Here is a 22469-nt window from a genome sequence, read left to right as displayed (position 1 = left end):
CTCATGTGGGCTAAGTGAGACGGGTTGCTTCATGCATGGTCTACAGGTGGTGGGGGCAAAACACTGCAGTTATCACTGACTCTAGAGATGGTCATGGTCTGCTCCCAGAGGGGTCCCTGAACAGGCACCACCTGTGGTTCCAATCACCTCAGAAGAGGGCATTGCAATCAAACTCAAGCTGTTGTTGCTCTCACTCCCCTGGGAACTCAAGCACCCTGCTGTTGCTACTGCCAAATGCTCTGGTCACCTCGAAGATCTGCCTAGAGCTTATTACCACTTCCCAGGGCCCTGCAATGAGGAGTAGCCTGTGCCACCTTCCCACAGGTTCTTGCTCCTATTGAGAGCCCAATAACCAGGCACTGACTACTGGCCCTACCCATTGCCTCCTTCTCCCTGAAAAAACACTGAGCATCCTGGGAACAACAGCCTGCTCACACCAAAGAAAGATATAGCAATTATTCAAACTCCCACACAAAAAATAAACAGTAAACCCCCCAAAAATACAAAGGGGTATTCTTGCATAGAAGTAACCCTACAAGACTACAGTTTGGCTTCCCAAACTCACAGAAAAACACAAGCAAGATGAAGAAGCACAGAAACAATTCCCAGTTAAAGTAACAGGAGAATTCATCTAAAGCAGACAATGAAACAGACCTCTACAGTCTGACAGACATTGAGTTCAAAAGGGAGGTATTGAAAATACTGAAGGAATTAAGAGAAGATATTAACAGTAATGCACATTCCTTTACAAAGGAACTAGAAAATATAAGGAGGAGCCAAGAAGAACTAGAAAATTCATTTGCAGAGATACAAACTGAGCTAAAGACAATAAAGAACAGAATGAATAATGCAGAGGAATCAATTAGTGATGTGGAAGACAGAATAATGGAAATCATCCAATCAGGACAGCAGATAGAAAACCAAATGAAAAAACACAAAAGCAATATAAGAGACCTATGGGATAATATAAAACGGGCCAATCTACACATAATAGGAATTCCAGAAGGAAAAGAAGAAGAAAAGGGGATTGAAAATATATTTGAAGAAATTATGGCTGAAAACTTTCCAAATCTAAAGCATACTGTTAGCAAGTTACAGGAAGCACAGAGGGCCCCAAACAAGCTGAACCCAAACAGGACCACACCAAGACATATTATAATAAAAATGGCAAAAGGTAAAGATAAAGAGAGGATTCTAAAGGCAGCAAGAGAAAAGCAAAGCATTAATTATAAGGGAACCCTCATAAGGCAATCAGCTGATTTCTCTATAGAAACACTACAGGCCAGAAGGGAGTAGCAAGATATATTTAAAGTGCTGAAAGTTAAAAATCTGCAAACCTAGAACACACTACCCAGCAAGAATATCATTTAAAATAGAAGGGGAAATAAAGAATTCCTACAACAAACAAAAGCTAAAAGAGTACAGCAATACTTAATCCATTCTAAGAGAAATACTGAAAGGGCTTCTCTAAATTAAAAAAAAAGAGAGAGAAAGAGAAAAAAAAAAAGAGAAAAGGAAAATTGGGATGGAGGAAACCACAATTGGAAAGCAATCATTTAAATAAGCCAGCTGTATGATCTAAACATGAAGATGTTAAAAAAAAAAAAAAAGACATCAAAATCAAACAATGTGGGGAAGGAAAGTAAGAAAATATACATTCTTTTTTTTTATTTTAATGATGTGTCTGAGCCTATATGAGTATCGGGCAAAAGTAAGCAGACATAGGAAGGGCTTAACATGCTTAAAAAACAGAGCAACCACAAATCAAAACCAAACACTACATTCACAAAAACTGAAAAGAAAAGTACTCAAGCATAAAATAAATGGAAACCATTCAACCCAAAAAAGAAAAGAAGAAAAGAGAAACACAGAATCAACTGGACAACAAGGTTTAAAATGGCAATAAATGCGTATCCATCAATAATCAATTCAAATGTCAATGGACTAAATGCTCCAATCAAAAGACACAGAGTGACAGATTGGATCTAAAAAGCAAAAGTTTTCAATCTGCTGTCTACACAAAACTCACCTTAGGGCAAAGGACACATATGAATTGAAAGTGAGGGGGTGGGAAAAAATATTTCATGCCAATAGACATGACAGGAAAGCAGGAGTTGCAATATTCATATCAGACAAAATAGACTTTAAAACAAAGGTCATTAAGACAAAGAAGGACGCTATTTAATGGTTAAAGGATCCATTCAAGAAGAGGATATTACAATCATCAATATATATGCCCCAACAGAGGAGCACCCAGATACATACAACAAATACTAACAGACATAAAAGGAGAAATTGATGGGAGTACAATCATAGTAGGAGACTTTAACACCCCAGTCACAACAATGGACAGATTCTCTAGACAGAAAATCAATAAGGCAACAGAGATCCTAAAGGACACAATAGAAAAGTTAGACTTAATTGACATCTTCAGGACACTACATCCAAAAAAATCAGAACATACATTCTTCTCAAGTGCACATGGAACATTCTCAAGAACTGATCTTATACTGGGGCACAAAGCTAACCTCAACAAATTTAAGAATATAGAAATTATTTCAAGTATGTTCTCTGACCACAATGGCATGAAACTAGAAATCAACCACAGGAAAAGAAATGAGAAAAAACCTACTACATGGAGACTAAAAAACATGCTACTAAAAAACCAATGAGTCCATGAGGAAATCAAGAAGGAAATTAAAAAATACCTCGAGACAAATAATAATGAAGACACATCCACTCAGAATCTATGGAATGCCGCAAAAGCAGTGCTCAGAGGAAAATTCACAGCAATACAGGCCGTCCTCAAAAAAAAAGAAAAATCTCAAATTGACAACTTAACCCACCACCTAAATGAATTAGAAAAAGCAGAATAGGAGTTCCCGTTGTGGCTCAGTGGTTAACAAATCCGACTAGGAACCACGAGGTTGCAGGTTCGATCCCTGGCCTTGCTCAGTGGGTTAAGGATGCGGTGTTGCCATGAGCTGTGGTGTAGGTTGTAGACACGGCTCAGATCCCGTGTTGCTGTGGCTCTGGCATAGGTCGGTGGTTACAGCTCTGATTAGATTCCTAGCCTGGGAACCTCCATATGCCACGGGAGTGGCCCAAGAAATGGCAAAAAGACAAAAAAAAAAAAAAAGAAAGAAAAAAAAAAGAAAAAGAAGAACAAACAAAACCTAAAGTCAGCAGAAGGAAGGAAATCATAAAACTCACAGGGGAAATCAATAAAACAGAGATTAAAAAAACAATTGAAGAAATAAATAAAACCAAGAGCTGGTTCTTTGAAAAGGTAAATAAAATTGACAAATCTCTGACTAGGCACACCAAGGAGAGAAGAGAAAAAACCCAAATAAACAAAATCAGAAATGAAAAATGAGAAGTCACAACAAATACTACAGAAATACAAAAAAACCATGAGAGAATACTATGAACAATTGTATGCCAACAAATTTGAAAACCTGGAAGAAATGGACAACCTTCTAGAGACTTACAGCCTGCCAAAACTGAATCAAGAAGAACTAGATCAACCTAACAGAATAATCACTAGAAATGAAATAGAATATGTCATAAAAACACTGCCTACAAATAAAAGTCCAGGACCAGATGGCTTCATAGGTGATGTCTACCAAACATACAAAGAAGAATTTATACCCATCCTGCTTAAACTTTTTCAAAAGGTTGAAGAAGAAGGAACACTCCCAAAGACACTCTACGACACCCTAATTCCAAACCAGACAAAGATACCACCAAAAAAGAAAACTATTGGCCAATATCTTTGATGAATATAGACGCAAAAACTGTCAACAAAATTTTAGCCAACCGAACCCAACAACATATCAAAAAGATCGTACAACATGACCAGGTGGGATTCATCCCAGGTGCACAAGGATGGTTCAACATATGCAAATCAATCAACGTCATACACCACATTAACAAAAGAAAAGTCAAAAACCACATGATCATCCCAATAGATGCAGAAAAAGCATTTGACAAAGTCCAACACCCATTCAGGATCAAAACTCTTACTAAAGTGGGTATAGAGGGAACATAACACAATCAGAGCCATTTATGACAAACCCACAGCAAATATAGTATTCAATGCAAAAAAGCTGAAAGCCTTTCCACTAAAATCTGGAACAACACAAGGATGCCCACTCTCACCAATGTTATTCAACATAGTATGGTAAGTCCTAGCCACAGCAATCAGACAAACAAAATAAATAAAAAGCATCCAAATAGGAAGAGAAGAGGTAAAACTGTCACCGCATGCAGATGACATGATACTATATATAGAAAATCCTAAGGACTCAACCCAAAAACTACTTGAACTGATCAACAAATTCAGCAAAGTAGCAGGATATAAGGTTAACATTCAGAAATCAGTCATATTTCTGTTTACTAACAATGAAATATTAGAAAAGGAATATAAAAATACAATACCTTTTCCAATTGCACCCCCAAAAAATCAAATACCTGGGAACATACCTGACCAAGGAGGTAAAGGATTTATATGCCGAGAACTATAAAACTTTAATCAAGGAAATTAAAGAAGATGTAAAGAAATGGAAAGATATTCCATGCTCCTGGGTTGGAAAAATTAATATTGTAAAAATGGCCATACTACCCAAAGCAATCTACAGACTCAATGCAATCCCTATAAAATTACCCAGGACATTTTTCACAGAACTAGAACAAACAATCCAAAAATTTATATGGATCCACAAAAATTTATATGGATCCACAAAAACCAAGCAGAAGGCATAACTCTCCCAGACTTCAGGCAATATTACAAAGCCACAGTCATCAAGACAGTGTGGTACTGGTACCAAAACAGACAGGCAGACCAATGGAACAGAATAGAGAACCCAGAAATAAACCCAGACACCTATGGTCAATTAATCTTTGACAAAGAAGGCAAGAACATAAAATGGGAAAAAGACAGTCTTTTTAGGAAGAATTGCTGGGAAACCTGGACAGATATATGCAAATCAATGAAACTAGAACACACCCTCACACCATGCATGAAAATAAACTCAAAATGGCTGAAAGACTTAAATATAAGGTAAGACCCCATCAAAACTCCTGGAAGAGAACAGAGGCAAAACATTCTCTGACATCAACCTTACAAAAGTTTTCTCAGGTCAGTCTCCCAAAGCAACAGAAATAAGAGCAAAAATAAACCAATGGGACCTAATCAAACTGACAAGTTTTGCACAGCCAATGGAACCAAAAAGAAAACAAAACAACAACTTACAGAATGGGAGAAAATAGTTTCAAAGGATGCAACTGACCAGGGCATAATCTCTAGAATATACAAGCAACTTATACAACTCAACAGCAAAAAAGCCAACAACCCAATGGAAAAATGAGCAAAAGACCTGAATAGACATTTCTCTAAGGAAGATGTACAGATGGCCAACAAGCACATGAAAAAGTGCTCAACATCCCTCATAATTAGAGAAATGCAAATCAAAACTACCATGAGACATCACCTGACACCAGTCAGAATGGCCATCATTAATAAGTCCACAAATAACAAATGCTAGAGAGGGTGTGGAGAAAAGGGAACCCTCCTACACTGTTGGTGGAAATGTCAATTGGTAAAACCTCTATGGAGATCAGTATGGAAGTATCTTAGAAATCTATACACAGAACTACCATATGACCCAGCAATCCCACTCTTGGGCATCTATCCGGACAAAACTTTCCTTGAAAAAGACACATGCAACCGCATGTTCACTGCAGCTCTATTCACAATAGCCAAGACATGGAAACAACCCAAATGTCCATCAACAGATGATTAGATTAGGAAGTGGCGGTATATATACACGATGGAATACTACTCGGCCATCAAAAAGAATGACATAATGCCATCTGCAGCAACATGTATGGAACTAGAGACTCTCATACTAAGTGAAGTAAGTCATAAAGAGAAAGATAAACACCATATGATATTACATTTATCTGGAATCTAATATAAGGCACAAATGAACCTTTACACAGAAAAGAAAATCATGGACTTGCAGAATAGACTTGTGGTTGCCAAGAGGGAGGAGGAGGGAGTAGGTTGGTTGGGGAGTTTGGGGTTAATAGATACAAACTATTGCCTTTGGAATGGATTAGCAATGAGATCCTGCTGTGTAGCACTGGGAACTATGTCTAGTCATTTATGATGGAGCATGATAATATGTGAAAATAGAATGTGTACATGTATTTGTAACTGGGTCACCATGCTGTACAGTAGAAAAAAATTGTATTGGGGAAATAAGTATTAAAAATAATAATTTTTTAAAAACTGGTGAATTAGAACACAATGCTAACATGTACACCGCATTTGTTAACATAATTACTTGATTATTTAAGCATTATTTTAAATCTACAGCAAAACAAAAGGATGAAATTGATGATATATATTTGTATATTGCTACATGATTTTTCAAAGTATTTTTATAAATATGGGGAGACATTTATTTTTTCTGCCAGCTCACCATCCTATTATTCTGGTTATAAAACTGTTCTTTTCTGTCAAGGGCCCATTCCATGTGGTTTAGATGGGGCTGATCTTGCCCAGAGGGCTAAACCTGAGGTTTAAGGAATTAATGGATTCCCAAATTAATAAGGATCTTTCCCATAACTTTCCTGGGTATGGGGAGGAGGAGGGTCTTTCTCTAGGATCATGACTTTAAAGGATGATAAAAACCTGAAACGTGGTATCACATAAGAGTTCATGAATGTTCTTAGATTGAAATGAAAAGTGCTATCATTCATATCCCAAAAGACTGGAAACTACTGGATTAAGATAAGAGGATCAAATTTTGAAGGGAGGAGCCCTGGGCTGCAAGACTTGCCAAATTCCCTCTAAGGGGATGTGGCCATTCAATATAGAAGGAAAGGATAAGAAACAGCAACCTCCCCTTTTTCTTGACCCTCTCCCCAGGGTACCCCCTTTCCTCTTGAGATTCTGGCCAACTAGGAAGCTAGAACTCCTACTGGAAGTAGAGTTTCTCTTCAAGTTTGAAAAAGAAAAGTAGAACCTGCTATAAATGATGTCAGCAAAAAATGACATATTTCTTGGCAGAAGATGCACAACCACTGTTGTGTGTCAGAGAATGACAATGTAGCAAATGAGTTCAGCCAGTTTCTGATTTGAATTTATTATGAAGATTTTTTTTTTTTGGTTGAGGTTCTCCCTGTATATTAATGCATTAATACTCATTAAATAAGTGAAAATCTTCCCACAAGTATGTTTTATTGTGCAAGCCACACATTTCACAGAAGGATCATAGGCTCATAGAGTTGACCCTGCGTTCAAGTGTAGAGCCTCAAATGACAGCCCTTTCCTGTGAAAATGCAGACTGAAACCTGACTATTGGATTTGCTTTTTCTCTTGCTTTTGCTGGAACAGAATGTAGACATTACCCGCACAAAGGACCCTGAGCATGTGCAGGATGTGTAATGTATATTCTAATATCCATATATTTGTATATATGAAAGACTTTGTACATAGGTAGTATGTATAGCAAATGAATATATACATTATGTCAATAAGCATCAAACAACAAAAACTGCTTAGTGTCTAACTCTTAGTGTCTAGAATATTTTCTTACTCCAAACTACCCAATTTTCCAGATTTGCTAACAAGCAGCAAAGGAGCTTTTGTGTTTTGTTTCCATTTATTTTTTCATCCTTTTCCCTGAGGAGGTAGATGTGAGCTATAAAGCAGTCAGAGGGAAAGGAGCAATAAAGAGCCTGGGTAATCCACATACTAGATAATCCCTTTCTTTGTAATTACTTTAATTCCTAATATTTATATAGCAACCAACTATACAACTGACATTCAGTAAATTATATATTCCCCAAGTGCGCACCCTACTTTTAACTCAACCATAGTTCCTTACAGATGCCCTGCACATGGTAGGCATTTAATAATAAGTATTTAATTAAATCCCATAAATGTTATAACCAGTCTTATTACTTCATAAGTAACTTGAGTATCTCAGTTACTACTACAGCTAACTAGGTCTTCCCTTCCCCCCTCCCTCATCTTCCAACAACCCCACTGTCAGCAAGAATTACATCTGAGGTGGTTCTACTCACTGGTAACCTGAGACTACTGTCTCAGTGATGCTTAAAACAGCATGGGTAATGGAGCAAGTGTGCCTCTGATTGGTCACTGACAGAGACATTTTTACCTGCTCAATAAGCAGCAAACAGAGGCCACCCTTTGGAATTTACCTTCATTGTTATAGTGGCTGAATTTTGTTAAAAACCAGCAAAATTGGAGTTAATTTTATTTGGTAGAAATAGGCTTAAAAATAGCCTCTCAAGTTAGCATAGTTCTGCAATTTTACCATCCCCTAGTGATAATGAAAAAATTCTGTTCGTTAGTTTTTCATTTGGTTAAAACCCCCTCCTCCATATAAAATTAGATTCTATACTGATAGTATAATTACTGTATAATAGAGTTTGCTCAACTACTCAACACAAAATGCTTTGCTTTCATAGCATTTTAATATGAGCAGCATAATGGGCACCAGCTTGAAAATCAGCATGCCGGGAAGGAATCTAGGACCCCAAAAGAGATCGAGTTTGTAAAATTTGGTTCAGCTGCTCAGCAAACTAGATAATTCTAACTGACTTGACAGGTGGACACCAAAAATTTTCTGTTCCCAGTCGTGTGTTTTAGTTAAAGAGAAAATAGTCCGGCTGCAGACACACCATAACACGGACACTGCCCTGCAGTTTTCGAGGGCTCACCATATGAGTGGGCCACACTGCTTCCCATGCAGCAGGGGAACTTTATCTGCTCCACTTCATGGCTCTGAAGCCTGATATTGAAAAGCTAGATGCTCCCCATGATGCATCAGTTTTAAATTAAATTAGACTCTTCTATTTCTCCCACTAAATACTGCTTTTATAGACTTAATGGTTCTGTGTTGTACACCACACACTAAAACCATTTACTCCTTTGGGGATAAGAGATTAACAGAAGTAATATAGTGAAACCCCCTATTTACATAATTGCAATTTTCCTTTCGCCATAATAGAGGCTTTTGTGACCTTTTAAATGTCCAACACTGCCAGAGTTAGCATAGCTTGCACTGCATGTCCAATTTATTCACTCATTTCTCTGAAATAACTAGTAAATCTCCCTATTGTTTGCTAGGAAACTTCTAAAAGGCAACCAGTTTCTTTTATATACTTCCAATGTGTGCTAGTGAAAGGGCTCTATGGAGAAGGTTTCTTCACTCATGTCCACAGGGGGTGACAAGTCCAGGAGTCCCATCAGATAACATAAAATTAGGAAATGAACTAGGGTAAACAACACAGGAGTCACAGGGCCTATGCTATCTTGCAGGAAGCACAATCTACCTACATACATTTAATTTTATATGTACACACACATACACATATATATAACATATACATACATATAATTGACCCTTGCACAACACAGGTTTGAACTGCATAGGTCCACTTATATATGAATTTTTTTCAATAGTAAATGCCCCAGTACTACAGGATCTAGAATTGTTTGAATCTGCAGGTGTAGAGGAACTGAGTGTGAAAGTCTGCCTGTAAATTTTATGGGGGATTTTTACCACAAGGAGGGTTGGTGCCCCAATCTCTGCATTGTTCAAGGGTCGGCTGTATACACATACATAAAAACATATACGTACATACATGTATACATATTCATCTGGCCAAAAGCACTACTGCTGGGCTAATGGCGCCCCCAGGATCAGTTCATAATCCCTCCATATAGTACATCTCCAAAAAAGGGATACTCTGAAAAGAATATTCTTAAGTTTTCCTCTTTCAAATGTTTTCTGAACTAAGGTCCAAAGGACACTAACTCGTAGAAATAGGAAATCTCAACATTCAATATCTGAGAACTGTTGTGCCTAGGGTAAGGAAATTCCATATAACAATTTTGCTGGATACTTTAAATATTTTTTTGTCTTTTTTTTTTTTTTTTTTTTTTTCAGGGCCTCACTGTGTCATATGGAAGTTCCCAGGCTAGGGGTCGAACCAGAGCTATAGCTTCAAGCCTGGGATCACAGCCATAGCCACACCAGAGCTGAGTCGTGTCTGTGACCTACACCATGGCTCATGGCAACACCAGATCCTTAACCCACTAAGCAAGGCCAGGGATTGAACCCATGTCTTCACAGTTTCCAGTCGGGTTTGTTACGGCTGAGACATGACAGGAAAACCCAAAATGTGTTTTAACTTTATGCTCAATTTGAACTACAACAAAAAACACCCCAGGCAGTTTAAGAATTTCCCTGTATCTTTACTTCATATCTGTAGTATTTCTCTTGCCCTTGATCCTAAAATAAATAGAAGACATGTACTGCATATACATATACATATAAGTGTAAATGTAGAACACACAGCAATCCTCATGAAGTAATCACCTACACCCATACTCTTCCCAGTCCCCATGTCTAAAATTAGGTGAGACAATGTAATTGGCTCTGGACAATGGGCAGTGAAAGGAAGTGGCAGTGTCTCTTCTGGGTGAGACAATGAAAAGCATTTGCATAGCTCTCTAGCCTCTTCCCCTACCCTGATAACCAAAGGGGGCAGACTGTTCCAGAAAATGCAGTTATAAGATGTTGAAGATTCTATCAGCTAGGTTCTGTGAGTGAGTATATAAACAAACTTTCCCCTTTCCTGTCCACATTCAAAGGTCAGCAAGAAAGAAACTGGGTTTTTTGTTGTTGTTGTTTTTTTTTTAACCACAATATACCTAGCCTAGCCCAATTAAAGCCATAATCAGACATCTCTGTGGTGACAAAACTCCTTAAATAAACTTTAATCAGGCTCTTCTGAACCCTCTGGGCCTTGGTCTTGGCATACATCCTCCTTGGGCCTCTATCACTCAGTGTTAGCAAGAATCCTGCTGAATGAATTTAGACAGAACCCTTCATCCTCATATCCGATCAAATTCCTCATCCCCTGCCGTTCCCCAGGTGATATCTGGTCACCATGGCCTGCCTTCAAGAATCTTGTTAGGTCTGTTTAACCAATATCCTCCCCTATCCAATGCTTTCTCTTAGTAATTTTCTATCCACTGACCCCACCTGCTCCTTGACTATAAATCCCCACTTGTCCAGGCTGTATTTGGACTTGAGCTCAGTTCTATACTGAGGTTTCTTTTCCTCTATTGCCAAAGTTCCTGAATAAAATCTGTTTTGGCCATTTTACCATCAAGCCGGGTTTTTTCTTTAATAGCAATAATTTTTTACACTGTATCTCTTTGTCCATCCACTCATGCCACCTGGTTTCACGTACAACTTCCAAGCGAGATCAATACATAACAACAATTATCCTGGCAATTCTGTAAAGTACAATATTTATGAACCTCTCTGTTCTCCCAAAATTGTTTATCAACATGAAATCAAATATAAAATCCCAAAATTAAATTTAAAGAAAAAGATTGCTTGAATTGTCTTAAGGGAAGGAGAGCTAACAGCTTTTATCCTGAATATTTTGTGGATAGGTCTGAGTTACCAATCTTAATATGCAATACTGTATCTGAACGGTAACGATTAATTATTATTTTATTAGAAGCATACTTGGGTTCATTATTGACACACTAAGTGCAGGGGTTTGATTGATTTAGGAGATTAAGAGATAATTTTGTTTTCAAAAGGCAATCCTCCAAAGGTAGTATCTGTGTGGGGTGTACCACCACTATCAGTGCTTCCCGTCACTGTATTGTGATGGATGAACACTCTATTCAGGACTCAAACTGTCTCCCATTTGTTCATAAAAGCTGGCAACACAGAGAGAATTTGCTGAAAGAGCCAGAGAAGAGTGAATTCCAGAGAAATGTAAAACAACATGACAGAGAAGTATTGGGGCCAAAAATAAAGCAACCAATTTTCACGAATCTAAAAAAGTGATTTTGTATTTTATTTTATTTTTTTGGCCATATAGTACATTCAGATGTAGATTCAAACAGCAAGCCTGCTGGCTCTCTGTCAGCAAAAAATGCTAAATAGGGGCAAACTTGTCTTCCTGGAGAGAGAGGAACATAGTCAAACTGAAAAACCACCTGAAGTTTGAACCAAAAGCCAATTTAGATCAAGCTGAGCAAACAGACAGGTCTGCTGGCCAATTCAAAACCAAGTTATTAAAAAGAAAGAAAGAAAGAAAAAAGTATACATGTTCAAAAAAGACTGTACAGGCCAAGGAAAACCCAGAGAGCAATTTCAGAGAGTAATAACCCACTTCCCATTCAGATCTGGGCCTAGAGTGCAGCCTGGGGTGGTTCCCATCCTGCCTCCCAGTGCCCTGACCTTGTTTTCTGCTGGTAAAATCAGAATAAACAAAAGTCAAGGGCAGCTAGAGGACTGTAGGGGCTTTGGGGGAGGGGCAGTTCCACCCACTTGGCCCAGGTTAAAATGGTGGAGGCTGTTACTTGCTGAGAGCAGATCTGCACTCTTTTTTTTTTTTTAAGACACCAGCTGAGCTTCTCTCAATTGCCCTCCAACATGAGTCACTAACCAGCCACTGGGCGTGGGGTTCTAGCAGCAGTAGTTCTTATCTCTGACACTGCCCACCCCCGCCTGCTCCTCCTCTTCTCACATGGCTTTCTCTGTTAAAGGAGAAAAAAAAAAACCTTTGAAATCCTTTTAGCAGTTCTGAAAATTGTTTACAAGCGACTCTTTCTGAAGGGGCCCCCAGTGTTTGCAAAGAACATTTATGTCAGATTTTAAAAGGTCATTGAACGTATTTGCTTGTGTGCAGGGTGTATGTATAGTTTCACTGAAGAATTGGGGGAAAGGGGGCATTTTCTGTACTTTCACCACATATTTATTAACAGTGATAAGATATTGCATGCATGACCACAACTATTCTTCAAAACTTACCTTTTTCAGATTACATATTTTTATATACTCTCAACTTCTAATTTTCTACTGGAAATGCATTATACTATAGCTTTATAAACAAAATAATGCATTTTCTTTTTAAATGACATAACTGCTCTAAAGCAAATTCAGTATTTACATCTTCCTTCTGGCAGTAACCATGACTCATAATAAGTTTTTGATACATTTAGGTAAAGATGTATCTTATACACCTGCAAATGCAGTAATGTATCTGGACTTAAATGACCTTATCTACAAAAAGAACCAAACTTCAAGTCCCCTTGACTCTGAAAACCTACAAATAACAATGGCTGTGCCACAAAGACAAAACAAGGTGATTCAGTAGAGTTTAAAAAAAGAAAAAAAAAGTCACTGAAATTGGATTAACTTGGCAGGAAGAAAACCACCTTTCCACTGACCACCCAAAAGACATTTTGCAAATATTAATTTCTTAAGTAACTGAAGAATAATGACGTATGACTTTTTCCCTTAAGTTAGATTTGAAGTTCCTTGAGGCTAGGACAAATGTTTTTGATTAAGAATGAAATTCCCCAAAATAAAATCAGGAAAACATCTCTCACCCTACCAGACAAATAGCTTAACAATGAAAAAAGATACTAAATCCATCAAAAAGAACCTAAGTGTCAGGACTCCCAGTCCAAAGATTGTTTCTTTCCATTACAATGTTCTGCCATCAAGAGGTTCAATGTAAGAGGCTTCTAGGGAGAGACAGTAACAAGAGGAAGAGATCCAAGACCATTATAATAGACATGAGCTATATAAGGATCCTAAAATCTTGGCACTGTGTCTTTTGTGCCAGCAATATTTCTACAAGCAAATAGTCCCACCCCAGGAATCTTTATAGCACACTTGAGCTGGGTACTTGGGGATGGAGCCTGGGTTGGTGGACTGGGTTTCCTGACATTTGTATTAAGAACCTTCCCTGGCCTCTGGCAGAGCTTTGTGGCACCCAGATGAGCACTGATCTTGAGCAGACAGAGCTGGCTCAGTGCTGTAAGGCAGCTCTGGCAGACTTGGGGACCCAAGCAATAATGTTCTCAGAGGTGGCATGCACATTCTCAGTTTGTGAGTCTATTTTGTCAAAACTAAAGGGAAACAGTGAGAAATGGATTGGCTGCTCTTCCAGATGCTTTTGACCAAGCAGGATATTTGGGGGAAAAAAAAAATCTGACCTGACAAATGCCACCAAGAGAGAAAAAGGTTTTATTTGCCCATTAATTTTAGCTGAGATGTGGTCTACTGATTATACAATTTTTTTAATTAAAAAAATTAAACTATTAACAGAGCTTTTCTGTTTCCCTGTTGTATGCTAGCTACTTTATCTAGTCCAACAGTCTAAGATAGGTTACTAGAAGTCTGGGGTTTTTGTCCCCAGTCAACCACCATCCCCTGATGCTGGTCCTCGATTTCTTATTGCTTCACTGTGTAAAGGCCCTCTATAATGCCATTTTTAATTCCTGCCCTTTCCTACCTCAAACGAATGCTGTGAGGACAAATGAGATGGCTCAATGTTACCTCCTTCCCTCTCCATATGGCACTCTGATTTGCAAGGACCACATTGGGTTCTGGACTGGAAAACAACAGGGTTACGCCAGAAATGAAAGGAGGCAGAATGGATCCAGGTGGAAACCTACCAGGACACAGAGGCAGAGGTCCAGGCCAGGGCTGGAATGTTGGACTGACCAAAATCTCACAAATCAAGGTTAGGCCAAATCCCCCAAAGTACACATTTGTGTGGGTACATGAATACCTTTGAGTCTTTCAGGTCTCAAGCACATCACTGTTTGAAACTCTAGATGCAAAATCATAGGGATTATACTATAAGACTTTCTTCCTTTTACTAGAGAGTATTTTCCCTTGTAGCGGCCAGGCCTTGAGTCCCTTTATTGTTGCCCAAAGTTCTGGTAATGACAGAACTAATCATTTTAATTTGCTAGGGTCCAACTAAGTATCTTTGCAGCACCCTCTCTGACTCCAGCACATTCAGGGGAACTTGGGAAGCCAGGCAACAAGAATGAAGTCCTCAATGGGGGCTGAACAATGTGGTCCTCCTCTCTTCACACCCAGTCCATTCCTCCTCTCATTTCCAACAGTCCAAAGTCTTTTCCACCATGGACACCCATGGGGAACCCACATAAGGGGCAACACAGAAGGGGAACAATGCTGCTCTTTGTCACTGTTAATTGTGAGCCAGTTATCTGATCTGCTTTGACTTACTCTTTATGGAAAAGTCTGCATAATTTGGCCATAAAATTCCAAGATTCTCGTTTATTGTAAACCGTGCCTTTGCCAATTGCTTTTGTCAGGACTCTCCATTTTACCTCATGTCTCTGCTCTCCACTTTTGCAAATGCACTCATCTGTGAAAATGAATTAAACAGATTAAAAAGCAGCTTTTCTTATTCGTTGGAATAAAAATGGACAAACGCAGACATGGCATAACCTCGTATGCAACTCCCTGAAAAAATATTACTTCAGACAAGAGGGTAGCCTGACTCTCCAAGGAAAACAAGCCCAGAAAATGCTCTGTTACTCAAGCTGCTCCTATAATCCAGAATGATGTTCTACTTAATGACAGCCCACAATGATAATCCAATGATTGGACTTTCAACAAACCCATACTATAATGACACCATACATTCTTCTAATTAAAGTTGATTTTTACATAAAATGGTTCCTCTTTTTAGACAGACATTTATAAATTTCACAAATTCATAGAAAAAAAACACTCAAAGGAGTGTTTACAGATCATGTTACCCCTAATATATGAAGATGTCAGATGCTATTTTGACCCCACCTACCAAACCAGGACCAACCTAAAAGCAACCTTTACAGCATGGCTAGGAGCGTCCCATCATCATGGTACATCAAAGGGGGCTAGAGGATGGAGATCTCATACATTTCAGACAAGTCTTACCGTCCAGAAATCCCAGGAAAGCCACACTGCATGGCTCCAGGGAACATCAGTCATACCCATGCCTTGTGTGGTGGGTGATCTCCAGAGATGGGAAGAATACTAAGTGTGCAAACTAAACTGGCAAACTTGAATGCCTTTATCAAAGAATGCATACTTTAGTGTTCTTGTTTATTTGCTTAATGTTGTTTGTTTTTAGTAGAAGAAGGGCTAGGGGGGGCAAAGAAAGGAGAGGAATCACGCTTTGTTACCCAAGCAATGAGCCACCATCACCATGCCTTGAAGTTCTGGTTCTTAATTCAAAATGAAGTTTGCGAGCTTTGGTAGCCAAAATTTCCTCATCTCTGTGCTAGATAATCCTATCATCTTCTTCAGGGTTTGCTGTGAAGAATAAATAGGTTAAAGCATGAAAATTTCATGGTTCTGTTCCCACAAAAGAGTAAGGGCTCATTTAAGAATAGTTATTTTTATCCATGATGATTAATTTACAAGTAGTAGTATTTTCTTAAGCAGGCTTAGATGAATTGAAGATGAATCCTCCAGTCTCACAATAAATAGCAAGAAAGAGTTTCCCTCTTGCAGATGGTAAGAGCATAGCTGAAGCCAGTCTCATCACAAGGCAGCAGCTCTTCAAAGCAGCAGCACAGTACTCTCAGGAATAATGGGACAGTGATATGAGCAATGGACTCTCTTTGCATTCACATGCCATTTTAGACTTTTCACAGAATGTTCATATTTGTTTGCAATGCTTCTCACTTTGGGTACAATCAGTTATTATGTGGGACTGTCCTGTGCATTGCAGGCAATTTCACAACCTTACCCCCACCCCACTCCTAATACCAGTAGCTACCCAGCCCTTGTAACAACCCAAACAACATCCCACACTTTTCCAATTGCTGTGCAGGAGACAGAACTACCATCCATTTACGTAGAGCAAGTATCACTATATCCACTTTACAGTGGAAGAAACTGAGGCATAAAGAGTGACTGACCAAGTTAATCAGAGAACAGAGACAGTAGAAAAAAACAGTAAATAATTTATCACAAACAGTGATCACATGAGGTGGGGGAAGGGAAGTTCATCTTTCCTAACTATACAGGAACCCCTGTAGACATTCAGCCCAGTGAAAAATCAGACACAGTGAGTTACTGGTAATGACAGGAATGCATTATATTCCTCAAGGTCTAAGGATAGGAAAAAGGCCAGAAGCTCTAAAAAGAGCTCTTAGAAATTTTCTCTCAATGTACGTCTAGAACAAGGAGAGGTAAAGAGGAGAGGAAGGCAGCATGAGGAAGGAGAAATACAACTCTATAACACCTCAATGGAAGGAAGGCAAATCCCTGAGTCGACCCCACCCCAATTTCATTCTGGGACTTTAATACCTGTCAGCAATATGTCACAAATCAACTTCCATGGATCAACATCCAGTTAAAGCCTTTATAATTTGTAATTTCTTTAAGTGTTACTAACATCCTATTTCCTCCCAGTCTCTCAGTCTGTCATGTATTATAGCATGTAGAGGCCACACTTTTTTTCTTTTTGGAAAGTCTTTTCCACTGTTTTATTGAAGTCAGTGAAAAAGTACAATTCTACATGATGAAATTTATGACATAGCTAGTTCTCTTCAGGAACATGTTTCTTTTAAATAGGAATAGACCCCTGTTTTCAGCTGTGTTCCTTCAACTTTGTGTAAAAAAGGAGTAAATGGCGGTGCCCTGTGCCTATACAGGGAGCACAGCTGGTTCAGTCCTGTGGCTTCGTTTTGAGCTTCTGAATAAATTTTCTGGCTTGAAAGGAAACCGTGGCTTCTGCTATGCAACGATCTCAGACTTCTTTGTTGGAAGTCTTCAGAGCTGAAAGCCAGGTTTGACCCAAGGTGCTCTGTGACTCTTTCCTGGGTACTTTGGATCCTAAATATAAAAGAACACCTGAGTGCTTGCTAAGGAAAAGAGAGGTTTCTGAACTCCTTTGTGTGCCAGAGAAGGCTCGGTTTTCATGCAGGATCATCTAATATTAAGCTAACTTTTCCTGTATTTTTCCCTTCATCTAGCTGTTTTTTACACTGCTTATCAAAAAAAAATCCAAAAGTATCCAAAACTGGAAATTCAGTGCTAGGATCACAGAAACATTTAAAATGATTTCAGCAAATCCACTCCACACACACACTCACACACTGACTATGGGGACAGAGAGGTGGAGGAAGGGAGGGTGCCGGTAATATCTGCATTTAATTCTGAAACATACAAGTTTTAAAATCACAGGCCTCATTTTCAAGTCAAGAAATATTTTTGGCACAGCCAGGAATATGCCGACCAGTGAAGGGTGAGGTGCCGAGGAAGAGAGTTGGAGAGGACAGAAGAAATCAAGGGCAATTAACACCCATACGCAGGGCATTATGTCTTCCTCTTAAGGGAAGGAGACCAACCCCTCATACCTGGAGGATAAGAAACACTGAGGGGGAAAAAAATTCTCACAGACCAGGCATCACAGTACGTCAGAGGAAAAAAGATTTCCTAACAGCCATTTAGCCATCTGATCTACAAGAGCCCTCAGAAGGCTCCTAATATCTAATGACAAAGGGGCCAAATGACTGTTTTAAAAAGTGGGAACATGTATCACTTTTTTATAGAAAATCTTGTTTTAGAGTTATTCATTCGTCAGACAGATATGGGGCACCTAGTATGCCAACACTGGGGAAATGCAGATACATTTCTTGGAGTCTGAACACTTAAATTACTTCCTGACTTCATAGACTGAATACTGTTCCTACTCCTCACTCCTTCCTTATAGAAGGAATACCCATCCACACACTGTGCCACATGACCAAGCAAGAATATGGCATCAGAGAACATGGAATATATTTCTCCACCCAATTAGTGTTGGGTCTGGCCACACAACTTGCTTAAGCCAATGGAACTTTAGTGTTAGCCATAGCTCTGCTATAGATGTCCAAGGCACTCATTCTGCACTGATCCCATTCTTAAAGTTTTATTTTGTTTAGTTTTTCTAATGCAAACAAAGAACACTACAAAGATGGCAACTATAATATAATACAGTCTCTATTCTTATGTGTTTTGGTATTATTTATTTGTCTATAAACATTTGCTGGTGCAAACAGGATATAAATCTTTAAAGCCAGGGAGCTAATCTACTATCTATTAATATTAATCATAAATTTATAGCCCTATCTATTTGAAGGTTCTTAACTGTTTTGTTTATGAAATTACAGATTTCAGATTATCAGATTATCAGATTATCAGATTTTCCTGATAGCTCTTCAAATAAACATTGAGAACATTTAGGAGGTTCAATTACCACATTAGGTTGTTAGTATCAGAAAGTAAGTTTGAATGTAAGAAAGATGTAGGAATTGGGCAAATACCTTAAGCACTCTAAACTTCAATTTATGTATTTGCAAAACTCTAAAGACCTCAAGTTCAAAGAGAGTGACAAGCATACAGAGGAGACTGCAGTCAGCTCTCAAACTAGAACCCACCTGAGCCCAACCTTAATCAGCTAAACTACAACAAGTATACAAAGCCAAAAAAGAGAAATATTTGTAGTTGTAAGCCACAAAGAATTAGGAGTTGTTTTGTAGCATTATAGCAATAGCTCATTAATACACTGACCAATGGCGTGTTCCCCTTTAACTATGACATATCCAACATTTTTGTTAGTGCCTTTCTAGGGTGGCTAATCCTCCCAGTTCATCCAGGATTGTCTGTTTTAAAACTGAAAGTCCTTCATCCCAAATAAACTGGGACAGTTGGTCATCCTAGTGCCTTCCAACTTCTGCTTTCTGAATCCTTTCTGCCTCTTGGTGTTAGCCATAGCTCTGCTATAGATGTCCAAGGCACTCATTCTGCACTGATCATTCTGCTGGCCCAGACTCCCACCTACCACCTCTGCAGCTCCCCAGCTGAGCCTGCCCTCTATAAGCAACCCCAAGTGCCAGTTCCATAGGTTTTTCTTCAAATCTCACCTATCTCCAGTAGTTACTAATCGCTAATAAGATTTATTTACCACAAGTAGTTAATGGTGATGTATAATTTATTCTTTGTTTCTTAAAAAAAAAAAAAAAGAAAATGTCTGAGGTGGCAATGACTTAACTGAGAGTGCTGCCATTATCCTCAACCTAAACCCTCTACAGACATCAGTAATCAATTATGACACTCTGTCCCATTAAACCCTAATGTGCATTCAAAAGCCTGGTCAACATAGTGCTTTTTGGTAACCATTTCAAAGGGATTCAAGTTGGAACATAAAATGAATCCCATATGTCACCCCTGGCTTATGCCAGGAAAAAAAAAATGTAACTGTAACAATGAGAATATCACCTGACTCTACTTCTGAGAGGTAGGGTAGAGGCAAAGAGCAAGAAGTAAATCTGCGATCAGGCAGCCAGAATTCCTTTCTATGACTCTGATCAAGTTATGGTAATTTTCCTGGCTTCAGCTTCTTCATTTGTTTAAATTAAAAAAAAAATTTTTATTAATTCCATGGCCTTTAGGCTAATATATTTCTCTCTGAAATGTTAGACATTAAAGAAAAAATTTTTCACGTATCTTTCAGTTCTGTAGGACTGTGGTTTTATGAACCCATATCAGAGCGTTTCCTTTAGAAAGACCAAATATAAGCTGTGCTGAGAGGATAAAATGAGACTATGAATTTTAAAACACCTTGTTTGTTGTAATCTGCTCTAGAAAAGAGACAGGAAATGATTTTATGTTTATTACTTATCATCATTAGCATCTCGCCCTTCATGCTCTTTCTCCTCATAGGCTCAGGGCAGCACTACTGAAGATGATTTTCCTGATAGCTCTTCAAATAAACATTGAGAACATTTAGGAGGTTCAATTACCACATTAGGTTGTTAGTATCAGAAAGTAAGTTTGAATGTAAGAAAGATGTAGGAATTGGGCAAATACCTTAAGCACTCTAAACTTCAATTTATGTATTTGCAAAACTGGAAAAACACATACATACAAAATTAGAGAAAAACATCTTAACAAGGCCTAGCTGGATGAGAAAGAATTTTACTATCATAGGGATTCACTATAACTTACCTAAAGCATCTAAACTGATAGCTGTCACATTATGAGTGGTCTGCAAATGGCAGTGGACATTAATACTATTAAAGTTATAATTTCATCAATTGTCTTGTAAACTATATGAAGAAAAGACCTTGTTTAAGGAGGATGACATCTCTGGCTTCTAGGAAAGGGGCTGCCAAGGAGGATTATCCAGCCCTCCAGATCCTAGAAATGTACACTCTTGTGAGAAAGGTTGGCCATGAGGCTTTTGTTGCCTGGACCAGAATCAGCTAACCCATCTCATCCAGCAACCTGATTATCATCCCTTCCTTCTTCCAAGTGCCCTGACAACAGGAGGGATGCTCTGTATTGAGTACCCCTGGAGGTGGGTACATAGTTGACACAGTTGCTTACTTGTGGTGAGTGTGTGTGTGTGTGTGTGTGTGTGTGTGTCCAGCTCAGCAATCCAACCAAGTCAGAGGGCGTTGAGAATTCTCGGATCTACACCCACCATCTCCATGTGAATGGTCCTGCTCTAGGGATATTCCTGCACCAGAATGATGCCATCACTTCCATGTGGTGAGCAAGCATCCTTCAGAGCAGCTCTGTAGTTTTCACTTACATGACATCCTGGAAAGGCAAACTGTAGCAACGGTTAATATCAATGTTACCTAGGGCTGGGGTCAGGAAGGGGACTGACTAGAAGGGGTACAAGAATTCTCCCAGGTGATGGAAACTGCTATGAGCTGAATTGTCCCTCCATACAAATGTTGAGTACCTAATCCTTCAGTACCTCAGAATGTGACTGTATCTGGAGACAGGGCCTTTAAAGAGATAATTAAAATAAAAAGAGGCCATTATGGCAAGCCCCAATCCAATACAACTGTTGTCCTCACAAGAGGAGGAAATTTGGGCACTAGAGGCACCAAGGATGTGCCTACATAGAGGAAAGACCACCTAAGGACACAGCAGAAGTTGCCATTTGCAAGTCAAGGAGAGAGGCCTCAAAAGAAACCCAACCTGCTGAAATTCTGGTCTTGGACTTCCAAACTCCAGAACTGAGAAAACAAATTTCTGTTTTTTAAATCACCTATTCCATCATATTCTGTAGTGGCAGCCTTAGAAAACTAATACAGATATAGTCTACATTTTTATTGTGATGGTGATTACACGACTATTTTACATTTGTCAAAACTCATCTAATTGTACCCCTACAAAGAGTGATTTTCAATGTACGAAGATCATAGAATTTAACAAGCCTAACTTTTACAATGCTACTGAAGAATTTCCTAAATAGGACTATTTTTTAAAAACGCTTATTTAAATAGAATTAAATAACTAAAAATCAAATTCCATTCTTAAAGTTTTATTTTGTTTAGTTTTTCTAATGCAAACAAAGAACACTACAAAGATGGCAACTATAATATAATACAGTCTCTATTCTTATGTGTTTTGGTATTATTTATTTGTCTATAAACATTTGCTGGTGCAAACAGGATATAAATCTTTAAAGCCAGGGAGCTAATCTACTATCTATTAATATTAATCATAAATTTATAGCCCTATCTATTTGAAGGTTCTTAACTGTTTTGTTTATGAAATTATCAATATTTATGA

At 38.5% G+C, this 22469-nt stretch overlaps 1 protein-coding gene across 16 annotated transcripts in view; it reads right to left on the bottom strand.

The window, feature by feature from the left end:
- Window positions 1-22469, bottom strand: part of LOC106505748 (uncharacterized) — a 1225997-nt gene that overhangs the window by 908942 nt on the left and 294586 nt on the right. The window contains exon 2 of one of the 16 annotated variants that reach the window (XM_084990366.1): window positions 15123-16199. The exons of the other annotated variants lie outside the window; for them this stretch is intronic. Within the exon in view, the coding sequence (XP_084846492.1) occupies window positions 16168-16199 (32 nt within the window). The 3' untranslated portion in view covers window positions 15123-16167. Of the gene's footprint in view, window positions 1-15122; window positions 16200-22469 lie in introns of those variants that run through there. 16 annotated transcript variants of the gene reach the window in all.

Source organism: Sus scrofa, chromosome 13 (assembly GCF_054392235.1).
Source record: "Sus scrofa isolate SSC_HxYL_T2T_F1_AM1 chromosome 13, Sscrofa_HxYL_maternal_Yorkshire_Landrace_v2.0, whole genome shotgun sequence".
Lineage (NCBI taxonomy): Eukaryota > Metazoa > Chordata > Mammalia > Artiodactyla > Suidae > Sus > Sus scrofa.
The sequence above is the reverse complement of the archived record's forward strand: the minus strand, read 5'-3'. Positions and strand labels throughout refer to the sequence as shown.